Source organism: Channa argus, chromosome 16 (genome assembly GCF_033026475.1).
Source record: "Channa argus isolate prfri chromosome 16, Channa argus male v1.0, whole genome shotgun sequence".
Taxonomy (NCBI): Eukaryota; Metazoa; Chordata; class Actinopteri; order Anabantiformes; family Channidae; genus Channa; species Channa argus.
In genome coordinates, this window is record NC_090212.1 from 6,619,452 (window position 1) to 6,635,331 (window position 15,880).

General features: G+C 37.8%; 4 protein-coding genes across 6 annotated transcripts; 2 read left to right on the forward strand and 2 right to left on the reverse strand.

Moving 5' to 3' along the window:
- The first annotated feature begins 80 nt into the window (after positions 1–80).
- Positions 81–4,325, forward strand: rhd (Rh blood group, D antigen). The gene is made up of 11 exons (XM_067480942.1): positions 81–97; positions 425–629; positions 942–1,128; positions 1,311–1,461; positions 1,535–1,682; positions 1,813–1,985; positions 2,481–2,618; positions 2,687–2,814; positions 2,897–2,976; positions 3,205–3,278; positions 3,381–4,325. Exons 2-11 carry the CDS (start codon positions 482–484, stop codon positions 3,405–3,407), a joined length of 1,254 nt encoding a protein of 417 aa, XP_067337043.1. The 5' UTR covers positions 81–97; positions 425–481; the 3' UTR covers positions 3,408–4,325.
- Positions 4,094–6,664, reverse strand: tmem50a (transmembrane protein 50A). The gene is made up of 7 exons (XM_067480944.1): positions 6,521–6,664; positions 5,876–5,981; positions 5,533–5,645; positions 4,955–5,022; positions 4,681–4,773; positions 4,407–4,467; positions 4,094–4,321 (listed from the first exon to the last, which is right to left on the reverse strand). The coding sequence occupies exons 2-7, from the start codon at positions 5,975–5,977 to the stop codon at positions 4,276–4,278; spliced, it is 483 nt and encodes a 160-aa protein (XP_067337045.1). The 5' UTR covers positions 5,978–5,981; positions 6,521–6,664; the 3' UTR covers positions 4,094–4,275.
- A 2,255-nt stretch (positions 6,665–8,919) lies between these two features.
- On the reverse strand, positions 8,920–10,698 carry mgst3b (microsomal glutathione S-transferase 3b). The gene is made up of 4 exons (XM_067480945.1): positions 10,495–10,698; positions 10,069–10,191; positions 9,751–9,823; positions 8,920–9,242 (listed from the first exon to the last, which is right to left on the reverse strand). Exons 1-4 carry the CDS (start codon positions 10,618–10,620, stop codon positions 9,142–9,144), a joined length of 423 nt encoding a protein of 140 aa, XP_067337046.1. The 5' UTR covers positions 10,621–10,698; the 3' UTR covers positions 8,920–9,141.
- An 873-nt stretch (positions 10,699–11,571) lies between these two features.
- rsrp1 (arginine/serine-rich protein 1) lies at positions 11,572–15,619 on the forward strand. Of its 3 annotated transcripts, XM_067480940.1 has the most exons (5): positions 11,572–11,813; positions 13,064–13,694; positions 13,839–14,008; positions 15,118–15,189; positions 15,281–15,619. In XM_067480940.1, the coding sequence occupies exons 2-5, from the start codon at positions 13,085–13,087 to the stop codon at positions 15,413–15,415; spliced, it is 987 nt and encodes a 328-aa protein (XP_067337041.1). In that variant the 5' UTR covers positions 11,572–11,813; positions 13,064–13,084; the 3' UTR covers positions 15,416–15,619. The 3 variants fall into 3 exon arrangements, 1 of the variants encoding a protein (XP_067337041.1); XR_010911126.1 differs by lacking the exon at positions 15,281–15,619 and having other exon boundaries at positions 13,839–14,417; XR_010911125.1 differs by lacking the exons at positions 15,118–15,189; positions 15,281–15,619 and adding an exon at positions 14,654–15,108 and having other exon boundaries at positions 13,839–14,417.
- The last annotated feature ends 261 nt before the right edge of the window (positions 15,620–15,880 follow it).

Below are 15,880 nucleotides of genomic sequence, written 5' to 3' on the forward strand. Positions count from 1 at the left end.
TTATTCTATAGGGCTATAACAAAGTGGCTTTGTTAAAAAAAAATAGAAATGACATAAAGCCTATTGCAGTGGGGAGACATTTTACAAATAATCTAGGGTAGGTGCAAATTTGTACCTGTGAGTTTTGCCTCTTATATTACTTAAATGTGTTTCCGCTTTTAACAGTATTGACTATTGTTTTTATATGCTCGTATGAGGTTAATCGATGGTCCTCCCTTAAAAAACAAGAAATAAAGAATATGTTGCAGTGCATTATATACTTTTTGTGGATCATGTTTTGTAATTGTAAAGTGAAGGCCGTTAGTTTTCATAGAGCATTGAAATCCAACCTAATTTTAGCAGGACAAAACATTTTGTTATTCAGATTCTGTTTGCCATGTAGCTCTTTAAAAAATGCTGTGCGGGTTTCGCCCATTTTTTAAAGCGCCACGATAACATGTGAACGTGCATCAGTTGGAGAAGTGCGCAGGAAACATCTCCAATGGCTCCACAGTACGCACCAAGTCTGCGAAGCCGTCTGGCACCGTTCTTGATCTTCTTGCAGATAGGATTCATTGTCATATTTGCTTTTTACACTGAGGTCGACAATAGAAAAGAAGATGTGGAAAACTTCAGCCACTTTTACTCAGGTGATTAGTAAATTTGTTTGGGGGGAGGCAGTAAGACAGTGGGGGGTTGAGAGGTAAAAAAGTAATGTTTTATCTGAATATTTATTAACACAACGTTACATACATTAATAATAGATTTTTGATATTTTATACAGGTTCTTTAAAAAGCGAATGATATGCTGATTCAGTAGAGGAGGGGTAGCAGTTATTTCTGTTGGGTACTGATAAGCTCATATTCTTGCTGGTTCTTTGACCTGCTTGATTCTTGAAAATGGGGCCATCAGCAGACCCTAAGACGTCATGACTTCTGAGTGTTATTTCTCTCTCCTGCAGAGTTCCAGGATGTAAATGTGATGGTAATTCTAGGATTTGGCTTCCTATGCACTTTTCTAGTGCGGTATGGTTTCAGTGCCTCTGCATTCAACCTCCTTGTGGCTGTCATTGCCACCCAATGGGCAATGATACTCAATGGCATTGAGTCCTGGTATTACAGAGGAAAGATCAGGCTAAGTTTGAAAAGGTGGAGTATCATTGTTTTTTTGTTTTTTTTTACAATGACACAATTCCAGTTGCATAAATAATCTCTAGATGTGTTGTCTGTAGTGAAATGAAGTGTCCATAACTGAATTAGTTAAATGTTCAATTTATTAGGGACATAGTGTTGTAAGTCCAATTTTAAAGTCAGTGCTTGTTTTACCCAAGCTTGGTAGTTGCTGAAATGTGTGCAGCCTCTGCCCTCGTTTCTATTGGAGCTGTGCTGGGTAAGACCAACCCCATTCAACTCGTTCTCATCTCACTGCTGGAAGTCTCAGGATTTGTCTTAAATCGGTGGGTCCTCTGGACTCTGCTAAAAGTAAGCAGCCTTTAATCCTATGTTTTCTCCTTTGTAAAAATGTATATTTAATGATAATGTTACCCAACTGTAGGTCAGACCTCTGAACAGCATTATGATGCTTCACATCTTTGGAGCTTTCTTTGGACTCATGCTGACCTGGACTTTGTTTCGAAAAGGATCTGAGCAGCACTTTGAAAAAGAGAAATTTGACCGCAAAACGGGCTTGTTCTCCACTTTGGGTGAATAGTATACCATGTTTTCTTTATGTTACTGTGTCATGATATTACATTACTGTACTGTAAAAGGCTTTGTAGGATGGTGCAGTACAATGGTCATTCTTCAAATGGGGAAACTGTCTCTTTTCTGCAGGGACTCTGTTCCTCTATATGTTTTGGCCCAGTTTTAACTCAATCCTTGTGGAAAATAACCCTGCTGAGAGGAAGCTAAGGGCAGTTTGCAGTACCTACCTTGCCCTGGCTGTCAGTGCTGTAACAGCAGCTGCTTTGTCTGTTCTCTCCAGTCCTAAGGGAAGACTCAACCTGGTATGAGCTGACGTTTGATAGGTTTACACATCTCAAACTATCAGAGCTGAAGTGAAAGATGTGTTTCAATAGAGAATGTAAAGTTACAGTTAACTGTTGGGGGACAGAAGCATCATCTTGTGAGGGATGTGCTCAGCCTACAAAAGTGGTTCTGATGGATTACTTGCATACCTTATGTTTAGTTTGATTTGTTTAGCTCATTAAAATTTGATGTAGATGGGGTCAATGTACGACAGCACTCCTAATGAGCTTTTATGGCAGCAGCAATGACCTACCATGGTGATGCTTTTCAGAAGTATGGCAAAACATCAGGCTCCAACTCCTCATCAGAATAGGGGGTGCTCTCACCATGGCACACAAAAACAAAAATTCAACACAATGTTAACTTTGCATTCTCTATAGCACAAAAGCGAAATAAAAATATAATCAATCTATACACTTAAAATCAGTCTGAACTGACAAATAATGGAGCATACATCTTTACTTGCCTTTCAGATACACTTACAGTCATGCATCCTTGCTGGTGGCATTGCTGTTGGGGTGTCCATGTCAGTGGTTCATCAGCCATGGGAAGCCATGACAATTGGATTTACTGCTGCCATTGTATCAACTATTGGATTCCGATACCTCAAGGTCTGTAAATGTAGCCCTCAATTAAATAAACAACACATTGCAAACATTGATAACTTTCTGTTTTTCAGAGCCACATGCTACTTGCATTCCAATGCCATGACACCTGTGCTGTTCTGAGCATACATGGACTCCCCGGTCTACTGGGATGGCTAGTACATCTCCTCATACAGATTATAGACTGTGATGATTACACAATGTAAGCATGCACATTTCACATGATTTCAGCATTGCAGAACACATACAAAAAAGGTATGACAACCTGTGTAATTCATTTGTAGGGCAACCCGGTTTGCTGTATTTCACATCAGTATTCTCCTCTTCACAATCGCTATAAGTCTGTCCATGGGAATCATTACAGGTAAGCCTTCTCTCTAGGTTTCAACTATTAACAGACTAGTCATAAAACAAAGAGGCCTATAAAGGACTTATTGCTTATTATCCTCTAGCAAAACAACAGAATAGCCTTTTCATTTTAGTAAAATCTACATTTACAGTGTGGGATACACAGAATGTCATACATGTCCTACATATTTATATATAGGCCATCTGTGGGCTTGTTTTGACCCTGTTTTGTCATTGTTCAAAGGACTAATAATAATGTGGAATTTCTGGAGACCTCCCCAAGACAAAAAATGCTTTGATGATCAGGCTTTCTGGGAGGTAAACAATCACAATTATGTTTCTCTTTAGTGCAAAAGAAAGGCTATAGTTATACTAGTAACGCATAAAACTTCAATAACAATTTCTTTTTCTGTCTTGCAGTTTCCCCATCTATTAGTGCACAAGTAAGAGGATAGAAAAAGAAGTAAACCAAGTCTAATCCTGAAATCAGAAACCTTCTCGGCATACATTTATGTCAAAGTGTAAAACTTAATACAATTATTCCTTTTTTAATGTAAAGTACTTATTAAACAAAAATCAAGGATTGACTATAAAAACAGAAGACTCATTTACTGCTCAGTAATTTCATGTTTAATTTGGCCATGGTAGTCAGAAACTGACCTTATGGTTTGGAAGTTACACAAGAAAAATAAATGAAGTGTTGCAGTCACATACAAGTCTCCAGTACAGACACGACGCCTGTTTTGTAACCTCAAGTTGTTGACCTCAAGTCAGCAATGTCAGCTATTTAAACTTACAAATAAATCCCGATAACTGCAAATTCCAGAGTTGATATAGTGTTCTTTTAGGATAAATACAAACAACCTAATATGTTACATTCAATTAATTGAATGTTTGAAGTATTGGAAAAGATTTCTCTCAATGACATTTTGTGGCATGACAATAATTGTTTTCACTTCAAATTAAGGATGTTAGAAGTCAGTTTAACCAAAGGAAATGTGTACAGTTCAGTGAAGTAAATCTTTCAAAAGACACATTTGTTATAAGTTGTAAACTTGTAACAACATGGCTACACACTTTGAGTGCAAATAGACACATTTTAAGATGTGTTGCTGGAATATATTCAAATAAAAGAATCTATGAAAATGTGTGCTTGGTTATGATTTAGCCATTATACAGCAAAAGATATAAATTAAACAGGTTAAAGTTGAAAGCTATAAAAGTTTATATATAAAGTGAACAACCACTAAAGCATTTTGCCTCATACAGTATAGAAAGCAGAGTGTATTACAGTGGACCAGTCACATGGAGTCTGTTACTGCCACAGATCCTCTGTACGTCCAAACTTGAAGACCAAACCCCTAAGTCAGGAAAAACACAAAAAACAATATTGAATAATATTTCCACAAAGACATGAAATAAAATGCAACTTGTGTATTAACTCACCCAAAGAAAATGAATGCATTTTGGAAGAAAATTGCAATACCGGGGTACACAAAAGGCTTCTCTGCAAAAGACAGATTTCCACATTACTAAGTGAGGCAAGATTCATACTTTGACATTGCACTGCATTTATTAAAGCAGTAGCCATTTATTACAATTTATTTTCAAAGTACACTTCTGAACTATACATAAAATTCCTCTCAATATCATGCCTTAAAACTGACTTATGAACAGTCAATGCAAGTTGCCATGTACTAAGTGGACAAACTGGACTTACGAGGAACTACGAATCCTCCAAAGAGAATCCACATGGATGCAATAAGGGAGCCAAAAGCCAGCATGAAGCCAATGAAGAGCCACACTCGAGCGCCTGCAAACAGAGATAAGAAAGGGTGGGTTATTTGGTGACATGATACAGTGCTACTTTATAGCTTTGAGTTTTACTGCGCGCGTGTTGTAAAACTAATACAAGGAAACAGTTGGAAATTAGGACAGAACCACAGAGAAATATGCTCATAATATAGAGTAGTTCATTATGACATCATACAAACCTGTCTGTCCCATGCAGCCTTCACTGTAGCTGTCTCCTCTCACTTGGCCATTTGAAACAGCATTTATCCTAGAAGAGTCAAAAGACAGAAAGAAATTATCGATACTTATTTGCTTTCCCGAGAATTTTTATGTTAACTGACCCCATACGGTACGATATATTCTAAAACGTTTCAACCTCCAAACTAAAAAAAAATGTAAGTCACAAAATGGCAGTATACAAAAAAAAATCTCATACAAGGGACTCCATGTTTAATTGGAGATGCTCAGTTGTCAGAGTTGGGTAAGTTGTTAGTATTGAGTTTCAGTTGTGTGATAACAGCTGCATATGGAAACCAGAAAGCAGACCACCATTCAGCATTGACTACGAAAGGGCAAAGTCACTACCAAAAGGCAGTTAAGTCAGTGAATAGTGGAAAGAGGATTAAGTACTGTACAACCACCTTCTCATAAGCTTCATACTTGGTTATGTGGTAACATCTAAAGTATCTCCATGACAACTAAAGAAATAATAAATAATAACAAATAATTGGCATGAGAATTCGTTGTCACACTGAAGGAGCTTGTGAAAGAGTCTTACATGAGAAAGGCCACTGTAGCAATGACTCCACAAGTGTGATAGGCGTGATGAAACTGACTCTCATCAGGATATTTCACAGCTGCATCAATGATGATCCACCAACCAGTGAAGAACTGCAACAAAATGATCTATAGTTAGCTTTGGGTACCAACTGCGTACTTATATGATGTGAAAGATTTTATTACTTATTTCATAAATCTTTCTCCGTCTCATTATGTTTCTCCTTAATAGATGAAGTCACAGCCAATTATTAGGAACCAAAGACAACTAAAGACCAAGAACTCTAATCTCACAGTACCCCTCCACCCCTTATGCCTTTAATCGTTGAGAACGGTGGTCATACCAGGACTCCAGCAGCTATGGATGCAATCGTGTTTCTTCTCTCCCCCCAGTCCACATTGCACTCGCAGTCTCCGCACCGGATTCCATCCAGAAATCCTGACATGACTCTGGAAAAAGGCATTAGGTTTAAACAGTGTGTAATGTCACAACAATAACAACTTTATATAACAGTCAGCTGGACAACATGTTTGTTCCTTATATAGAATGTATAACAGCAAACGTCCGTTTCTCTCCAGACTCACACCGCAAAAACAAAACAGTTTGTGCGCAATCGCCGTACAGTACCGATAATGCTCAGCCCCCAGGCTCATAGACAACCACTAACAATTCTCTATCTATAGATTTATGCACTGACGGTATATAAGCTGCTCTGTCACGTTTATTCGACAGAAAGCTATGAACTAATCTGACCTAAATGTTGTAGACACAAACAGTGTAATCAGAATGTAGGTTAAAACGCGGTTATGTCGTCAGATTCTTTTGTTCATCTCACTCGCACTAGCAAACATTTCCTTGAAGCTTTCTTCTTGCTACGAAATCGCTAGAAAACAATGTCAAAAGCCAAACGACAGTGATAGTACCAAGTTAAAACACACAATCGAACAGCGTTACTTGATTGTAATGTCACGTTCAAAGGAATTGTTACCTTCTATTTTCGTTTTTGGTGCGAATGTCTTGGATATACGCGACTTTGCTTCCGAAAGAGCTCGGTCACGCATGCGCAGTTCATCCACGTCGTTTGATCAGCGAACCTCTGAGACGCCGTTGATATTGGTGCCTTCAGGTGTTGTTGCAGAAAATGGGAATATGTTCGGCAGTTGAAAGCACACAAACTAATGAAAATGTAGCACATTAAGGCTAAGGTTGCCTATAAATTTTAATATATAATCGACCGAAATGTCACATAGAAAGAGCACTTAGACGTCCATAAATCTGCATCGTTTAAGAGTCACTTCTCAAAGTAATGAAAAAAAAAGCAAATGGGATTATGCACTTTCCGTTTGATACAGTAGAACTAAATATGTGTGCTAACTTTGCTGCTAAATGCTCTACTTTCAACTGAGACGAATTATCTCTCTCTCTTAGGGAATATGCTTAAATTTTCCCCCATTTGTTGTACTTATATGTGATCTCACTAGGTTTACGATTTTAGCAGTAGTACGTGAAGGAAACACTGTTTACAGGCGTTTAGGCCTCAGTACAGTTTCACAATTAAGTCGTTGTAGACTCTAAAACAAGATGGCTTCTATTCAGAAAATTATTATTATTAAAATATTATTTTTTATATAATATTTTTAAATAATAAAAAAGGGTTTATGTTAGGTATAGGTGCAGAGTACCAATAACTATGGAAGACTGTTTATGCCACTGGACGAAGTCAAAGTCACTTACTAAGTCAAAAACAATGACAAGGTCAAATAATGAGATACTATCTCTAAATAATGATTTTAAAAAGATCAACAGCTTGCGTTCTGTGTTGAAAATAAAAAAATGAACAAATTCAGAAACAGTGAACAAAAACAACCCCCTTTTTGTTGTTTCTCATTATTTGATTGATGGGGATAGGACGAGTTATTGGTGTGTATCTCAGGTAGCGGTTCCTGTGTACAGACCTCAACAACAAGTCATATTGCTGGGGTTTGGGCAGCATTGACCGGGACAGGAAGATACTGAATAGACTGGTAAAGAAGGCCAGCTCTGTCCTGGGTTGCCCAGTGCACTATGTGGAGTTGGTGGGTGAGAGGAGAATGTTTGCCAAGCTGACAATACATTTAGATGGTTGGACAATACCTCTCATCTGCTGAATGAGACAGTGGAGACTCTGTGCAGGTCCTTCAGTGGCAGACTGATACACCCTCAATGTAGGAAGGAGCATTCGTTCTTTCGTTCCCACCGCTGAAAGACTCTATAACTCAACAGTTCAGCTGAATCTTTGCTTGTATACTGTAAATTCTCTTGGCTACGTGTTTGTTTATACATGCTTTTGGATATGCATTGTATATTCTGATTTTACAGCACCATTCTTGTGAGCTGCTTAACGAGTGAATTTCCCCACTGTGGGATCAATAAAGTTTGATCTTCTCTTTTCTTATATTTGTTATATTGATATTGTCATCATGAAAAGGCAGAAAAGGGCTATCAGGTGCGGTTTTCGTGAGGTTTCAGGTATCATAATGAGGTAGGTAGGTATCATGGTATCATGATGATAACATAGATGCCTTTGCAGCAAGGAAGTCCAGCCATGTATAATTTTAAATTTAAGCAATTAGAGACTTTGGATTTTAGTGCTACATTATAGTTTTATGTTGTCTTGTTTGTACATTCTGCTTCTATAAGGCCCATTGTTACCTAATACAAGTATAAAGTATTCACTGGCCTTAGCACCATTTCCAGTATGTTGCTGACACTGGAACAGAGTTTGAGTTAAACCCGCACTGCAACTTTTGTATTCCGTTTTTATATTATATTGCAGTTTTGTATTGTTTGAACACAGCACCTTTTTAGTATTCATACTGTTTGAGCTGTCAGGACTTTCTACATAATTGCACAAAACCTGAACAGGAACTCTGGTTTTATTTATGTTTTTATATTTAATAGGGGGGCACCAAACCTTGATCTCACCTAGGGCACCAAAATGGCTTGAGCCGGCTCTGCACTTGGTAACTGAAAAGAACAAGAAGCATTTTTAACATTTGCTGTGCTTTCCTCATATGCAAGCAAATGGGTGAGACAAAGCTTAGCAGGAATCCATAAAAATTCAAAAGGATACCATTATTTAGAGCTACTTTAACTATCCAATGACAGGAAGATGTGCACAGTACTTCCTGGTAGTATTTCATTACTTTGACTTAGTAATTCATAATAATTACATAGTATCTCATTATTTTGACTTAGTAAGTCATTATATTAAGATACAGGATCATCATTTGTTTTCATCCCGAGTGGCGGTAACAGTCTTCTATAAATGAAGCTATCTGGAGGCAAAATTTACATCTGCGAACAGTACCTTTGTAATATAAAGATGTAGGGGGGGTAACAAATATGTGAACTGAACCATTTTTATTTTATATGTTGATTACACGAAATAAGGCCAAGCAGGAGAAGTTTCAAAGTGAAAAAATACTTTGATTGTTAATCTTTAAAACAGTTTGACCCTGAACATAACAGGAGGGTTAAGGATTACATGTGGTAATGATAAATTTCCTACACAAGTATAATCAAGTAAAGGCAGATACAAGTTGAGGCAGATACAAGATGACAGTTGCCTTAAAAGACTCCAAGCAACTGTAAGGCTACACATATTGATAGAATGATGACTCCAAAGTAGCCTATATAGCCATAGGCACCATTCATCCTCTTGGATGGATCTGGAATTAAGCATAAAAACAGAAAAAAGCCAACAGTCACTAAAGCAGAATAAAGAAACAGAAATAAAAACAATACATACAGTACAATTAAACCAATACTGAAATTGCGACCACTTAATATTTTGCAAATAATTAAATGCATTACTTGTTATAAACATCTGACTAGAGCAACAAGAATTTAGACTTCATAAGTGCATATCCTAGCTTTGTTAACTTTTGCTCATGTGCTTATCTGGGGTAAATGATTACACAAAACTTTGTGAGGAGCAATAGAAATGATCAGGCAATCACTGCACTATAACCTCTGTAACACCTGAACTGCCACCTTTGCCCTTCTAAGGCTACAATGTTATGAGTATTATTTTGTTTAAATTAGAAAAATGTATTGTGATTGTAATTACAGACTCAAATGATGGTTGATATTATAACAGGTGCCTAGGGTGTTTGAAATGAGTGGAGGCACTGATAATTCCAACCAAATTACATCAACATTATCAGTCAGTCTTACCTCCTGTGTAGTAACCCCAGGCATAGGAAAACCTGCTGGTCACCCAAATGACCCCCAGTATGGATGCTGACAACTGAAAATCAGAAAGAACGGGAATATATATATATGGGTAACTCAGTTTAGGGAAAAAATGCTTCATCACTGTGACACTAACTTTTGGAATTGACTGTCATGGGAGCTGCTTGCCTCTCCCACAAATTAAACAACACCAGAAATAGTTATTAACTCTCAATATTTTCATCTATGTAAAAGTAGTCCACAAAAAATATATTATTGGATTTGATATTGAAACATAGAAAAACTAAATGGGTTACATACCGGATATACAAGAGCCGCAATAGTCTGGAAAACAAGCCACTGAGGGTATACCTCGAGAGTGTTCTGATGGGCTCTCTGGATACAGTTGAACACTTGCTCCTTATCACTGTACATTGTGGGATACTGCAAAATAAAGCAAAGATCAAACATGCAATAAAGGTAAGCAGAAAAGATGCCTGTCCGATTGTACTCCTAACGCTGCATTACATTTCTCTCTATTCAAAACGTATTTAGAATTGTTACTGTTGGAAGCCATGAGCTTTGCAGGTAATTACAAATACTTACACACTTGGACAATTTTGAAAACGAGAATAAAGAAAAACAACTCACAAACCCACACATACAGCACACATACTGCACACATACTGTACACGGTTCATTACATAACGTTACCGTCGTTAAGACAATCGTGTGAAACCACCATACCGTAACATTGTACTTCTTCCTGGCAGACCCAACCTTGATTGCTAAATACAACAACATAATCCAGCTGTAGAGGAAAGTAAATATGACATATCCGAAATTGGATGGCAGTACAGTAAGGATAGCCATTTCTGCTTTTAATGTAGCCTGACTCTCAGGTAGCAAACTACTAGTGGCGGGCGAAAAAAAGTGTTATAGTAGAGGGCGGTGACGGGGTAGGCAAACAGCCAATGGAAAAGTTACGTAAATAAAATACCGCGAGATCTTTTCTTAACGGATGCTATCTCCCTAAACCAATAGTATCAATGAGTTTATTCCACAGTAATAATGTTATTGTTTAATAACATAAAGTAATTCCATTTAATTAGTCGCATTGTTGATTATAGGTTAAGAAAACATAATCCTTGACATATTGTTCAAGACGGAGTTATACGGAAATTCCTCAACAACCAGGTCGTTGCGTTCGTGCATGCTACCATCTTGTTTAATGATTGCTATAATAAATGAACCCCATCCAATAAAATATTTATATTATTCTGAGAATGTCATTTTATTTTTTACTTTAGTTTTCTACTTTTACTTTACTTTTTTTGTTTGTTTGATAATCTACATACCAGCCATTTTAGTTTATGCTTACAACAGCGCATGCACTGTGGGGGAAGCTATCCAACACCCAACACACTTCAATTTACTACAGCCACATAATGGTTCAGTCCCTCTGCCTCATTCTTCCCCATTTTTTGCTTTGTTGTTGACGTGTAAAGCTCTGCTGGTTTGTTGATTCAACCAAATGGTTCGAATCTTTGCAACAATAGCAGAATCGGGTGAGCCGATACCGAATCAGTCTGCACTTCCCGAATTGAGGTTGACATATTGCTATTTAACAATGACCCATGTTACACATAATGTCTTTATTTCAGAAAACATATCGAAGATACGTCGATTTTATCCCAAATTAATTCAATTCTTTTAAGTTTCTATCAAACAGAGATGTCGTGAGAGGGAACCGTTCAAACGAATCGAATCGTCTCGGGCAACGCATGACTGGAATTTTCCAAAGGCTATGTAAAGCTGTTGCTCCGCCACCTAGCCTCAGTTTCGTTAGAGTGACGAAGGTTCAATCTCGAAGAGAAGATCGTGGTTTTGCTTTTCACAGCACTATTTTCTTAAAAACCAAATATTTGAGCCATTTTCTAGTCAGTATTATAAAGTATCTTCTTTTTGATACGTTTTGGGGACAGATTTCTTATTTGTTTTCATTATATCAACGTTACCTTGCCGAACAAAGAAACAAAGGTTTCGAGCTAACTACATTTGACCTGGTAAGTGATTAAACGGTGGCATGTTAATGATTTATCGACAAACTCTTATACATGTAAACAGTTAATTAAAATAAATGAAATTTCCGCGTAGTTAAGTTTATGTCAGTCGTATTAATTGAGAAGTTATTGGGATGGAGGTAGACCGTTATGTAGCAATAGCAGGCGTTAGCTTAAGCAGTTCTGGAAATTTCCAGTCCATTCAGTCAGCTGTTGCAATTACGCAACATGTTTTCGCTCTGTAGGGGCAGCACTGAGTAACAATTCACAAGCTTGCCCATTCTCATTTTCATTTGCTCATCTATTCACAGAAATCCTAATCTAATCCTAATATTCTTATCTGCTGTGATTGCTTCAGCTATCTACTATGAATGTTTCGGCTAGAAACATCGTTCAAACTTTAAAATGTTACGCTTATTAAGGACATTGTGTTCTTTCATTCAGCTTTTAATATCTTTTTATACTTCCGCTTTTTCAGCATTTTTTTTCTCATTCAAATTCATGGAGAGACTCTTAAGCTATCTTACAGCATTTGTCCTGTTTTTACTTGAATAATCGCAGTTTTAGTTTTATACAGTTTTTAGAAATGTTTCCACCAGCAGAGTGGCGATGACGTCACCTCCAATTAAAAGCCATTGTGAGAGGGTTCCAGAATTTTGTGAGCAGACCCAGATGAAGGCTGCTGATCACAGCAGAAGGCTTTTCAGATATGACTTGTAGATTTTTACTTATCGCATTGTTTAAGTTTCCGACATGTTTGCATATAAACAATGTGTTTATAGCCCACCCCCCTTCTCTCTCGCTTGCTCTTTCATCTCTATGGAAACAGTATCAAACAAGCACAAGCCAAAAAAGCACAGACAAAAGAAAAGATTAGATGTTCTGAGTGATAAATTTATGCCTTAAACCATGTGCCCTCTTTAGGCATTTTCTCAACTTTGTTTTTTTTTTTTGGTGATCAATTTGGTAACCTTTCATTTGATAAACTTTTTTTTTTTAATTCCAGTGCTATTTGGTCTTCACTACTTCGACATACTTTCAGCTGGGAACACTGATGAACTACAAAACCTTCAGTTTACAAAGGACATTATGCATATAACACCCTATATAGCGCCCTTCCTAGCTTTTAAAATGTTGTTTACAAATATAATTTTTTAAGATAAGTTAATGATAAGTTAATGGAACTTAATGGAAAAATAACTTCAATTTAACTTTTGATAAATACTTAATTTTTTATTTATTTTTCATTTCAGCCAGTGGCAGACAACAACACAATGGCTAAGAAAGGAGAGTCTCACTCTGAAATGGCCCATGCTCGGCAGAGTGATGGCATCAATGTCATCTTTGACCAGAACACCCCTGGTTCATCTCACACATTTTCTCGCTCCCGTTCACGATCCACAAGCAGCAGTGGCAGTAGCAGCTATGGCTCCGGCCACTATAGGGGACGTCGCAGTCACAGAGGGCGTTACAGGTCATCATCTTCTGAATCCTCTTCAACATCTTCATCCAGCAGTAGGTCCTCCTCTTGCTCCAGGTCTCGCTCTCACCCCCGCTGCCACAGGCGTTCTTCACGCTGTCGCTGTGACAACCATCGCAGATATGACTGTGGCCACTACTGCCACTCTCCACCACGCCGGTACAGGGCCCACTCTCGCTCTGACAGCTGCTCGCCATCGCGAGATAAGTACTCGGATCGTAGGCGCTACAAGTCCCGCTCTAGATCCCGCTCTAGATCCCGCTCCAGGTCGTCTGGTCATTGGAGCAGGTACAGCAGGCGTGTGAGCAGATTCCAATGCAGATTTTCCCGATCTCCAGTCAGAACCTATAGGTGCCGCTCAAGGTCCAGATCTTCAGGACGCGCTGTCAGTTTGAGTGTAGATGGTAAGTTTTTGAATGTATAAAAACAATGACAGTCAGACTGTATTTATTTTTATTTTTTTGCATAGAGTAAGATTTAGAAGTTGCCAAAATGTAACATTTGATGCTAATCAGATTAAAGTTTTGTTTCTAACCTGTGTTCACTAGAAAAAAGGGAGCTACTCAAAGCTGCAAAGGCCAATGCTATGAAGATCCTGGGGGTGGAGAAGCTGGAACTTCCTGAGAGTGTAAAGTCAATCCTATCAGAACAGTCAGAGTCCAAATGGGAGTCAGCAGAGCCAAGGGTGAGAAAAGGTGCTGAAAAGACACGGACACAGGTGAGGATCTGAAAGCAAATGTCAGCTCTGCTGAATACACCACACACTAAAGATATGGCCCAGATTGTATTTAAAGGCCTCCTTTTTTCCTCCCTATCTTGGATTAACTATAATTACAAAGCAAGGGTGTTTTTTTTTTTTTTTGGTTGTTTTTTTTTTAAAGTTCTTTCTAGCTGTCACACATTTTTTTTGAATGTGCATACAATATAGCAAGCACAGTGTAATGTCTTTTAAGCTCTGTGTTGTGTTGAATTTCCTGTGTCTTGTTAACGTTTGGACCCTGAGGGAACACACATACTCTCTGTATTTATTCCTGTCTTCATAGATAACATGACAGTGGTCTCCTTCACTCATCGGCCCCTGGATTATCATGTGACTTGGGTGACAACAAAATGTGTTTGGGTGAAAGGTTAACTGATACTCTTGTAATGTTTTGTATCGATTAGAGTTATACTTTAAATCATGTAGATTACTACACATTACACAGAAAGTTTATATGAATGCTAATGGCACACATTAGATAACTAGCTCCTCACACACTTCAGACGTTGTATTACACTGACTACACTTACTATAGACGAGCAAATTTTTACAATACAAATGTATGTATGCTTTCAGTTGAAATGGGTCATTGTTATTTAGCAGAATCTTCCACTCGATGGAGCGCAGGAGTGTGGACTGCATTATAGTGACTAAAAACAGACGAAGAACTCCTCTCCGTTTACCAGAGATAAGTTGGCACAAATGACGTGTGCTCAGAGGCTATAAAAGCTGTGCCACCATCATTCTGCCATTTAAGACAGAGAAAACATCCTTTTTATTTGACATTTTGTTAACCTTTTGTTTCAGGTTCTGTCCTTGAAGCATTCATGTAATGGTTGAGTCTAGCCTTTGACAAGAGTGGGGTTTTGGGGTGGGGAATTGCATGAGAGCTGCAGTTGATTCAAGCTAACACTAAAATAGTTATCTGGGTAATAGAAGTGCTTAAAAATATTGAATCCTGTAATTCATTTAATGACCTTCAGAAACTGTCAAGGTTCACCCTGCCATCAGTTTTACACTTATCTAACTAGGACCTTTTTTTTTTTTTTTTTTTTTTTTTGAAACAGAGAGAAGTGGAAGAGCCTGGTGTGTCCAGTTCAAAAGGGTCGCCAAAAAGGACAATTTCATTTAGCCCCAATGTAAGTGACCTTTTACATTTGTAATTTTTTAAAATTCTTGAACTGTTGAAAGTCAAGCAGCAATGACTTTGGGGTAATTTTGTTTCTTTAGAATTCTGTGGCTAAACCAACAGTGGCAGTTTCATCTAGTGCTAAGGTAACTCCCAGAGTGGACAGCTATGAAAGCAGGATGCCCTACGGCCACTGGATTCCAATAAAACCAGTCCAAACCTCCAATGCACGCTAACACACTTATTTTGTCACACTAGTGACAGTATATGCACACTGTAAAAATTTGTAAATATGTTCATTTCATAGTCAGTGTTTTCTTTCAGATGTAAACAAGTGGGAAGAGGTGAAGAATTCATTTCAGGTGGGATTTTCTTTCCCCTACCCTTTCATGTGTATTGTGCAGTTTGTATAATCAATAAATATTTATTTGGGGAAAAAAGTGATTGTTTCTGTTTGTTTTTACAGCTTCATGAATACTAGATCTGCTTAAGGTTATTCAGTGAAGCAAAGGTTTTAGTTTGCTGACAATTCAGACATTCAAAAATTCAAGACCAATTAAGTTTTATTGACATTGCAGCAGTTTGAGCATCTCAGGTCTTTATTTCTGCTTCATGGGGTTAAAAACTGATGTGAATACTGAATTTAAATGAACTAACATCACACTAAAAGATCCAGTTTTTGGAGCAATATGCCAGTGATA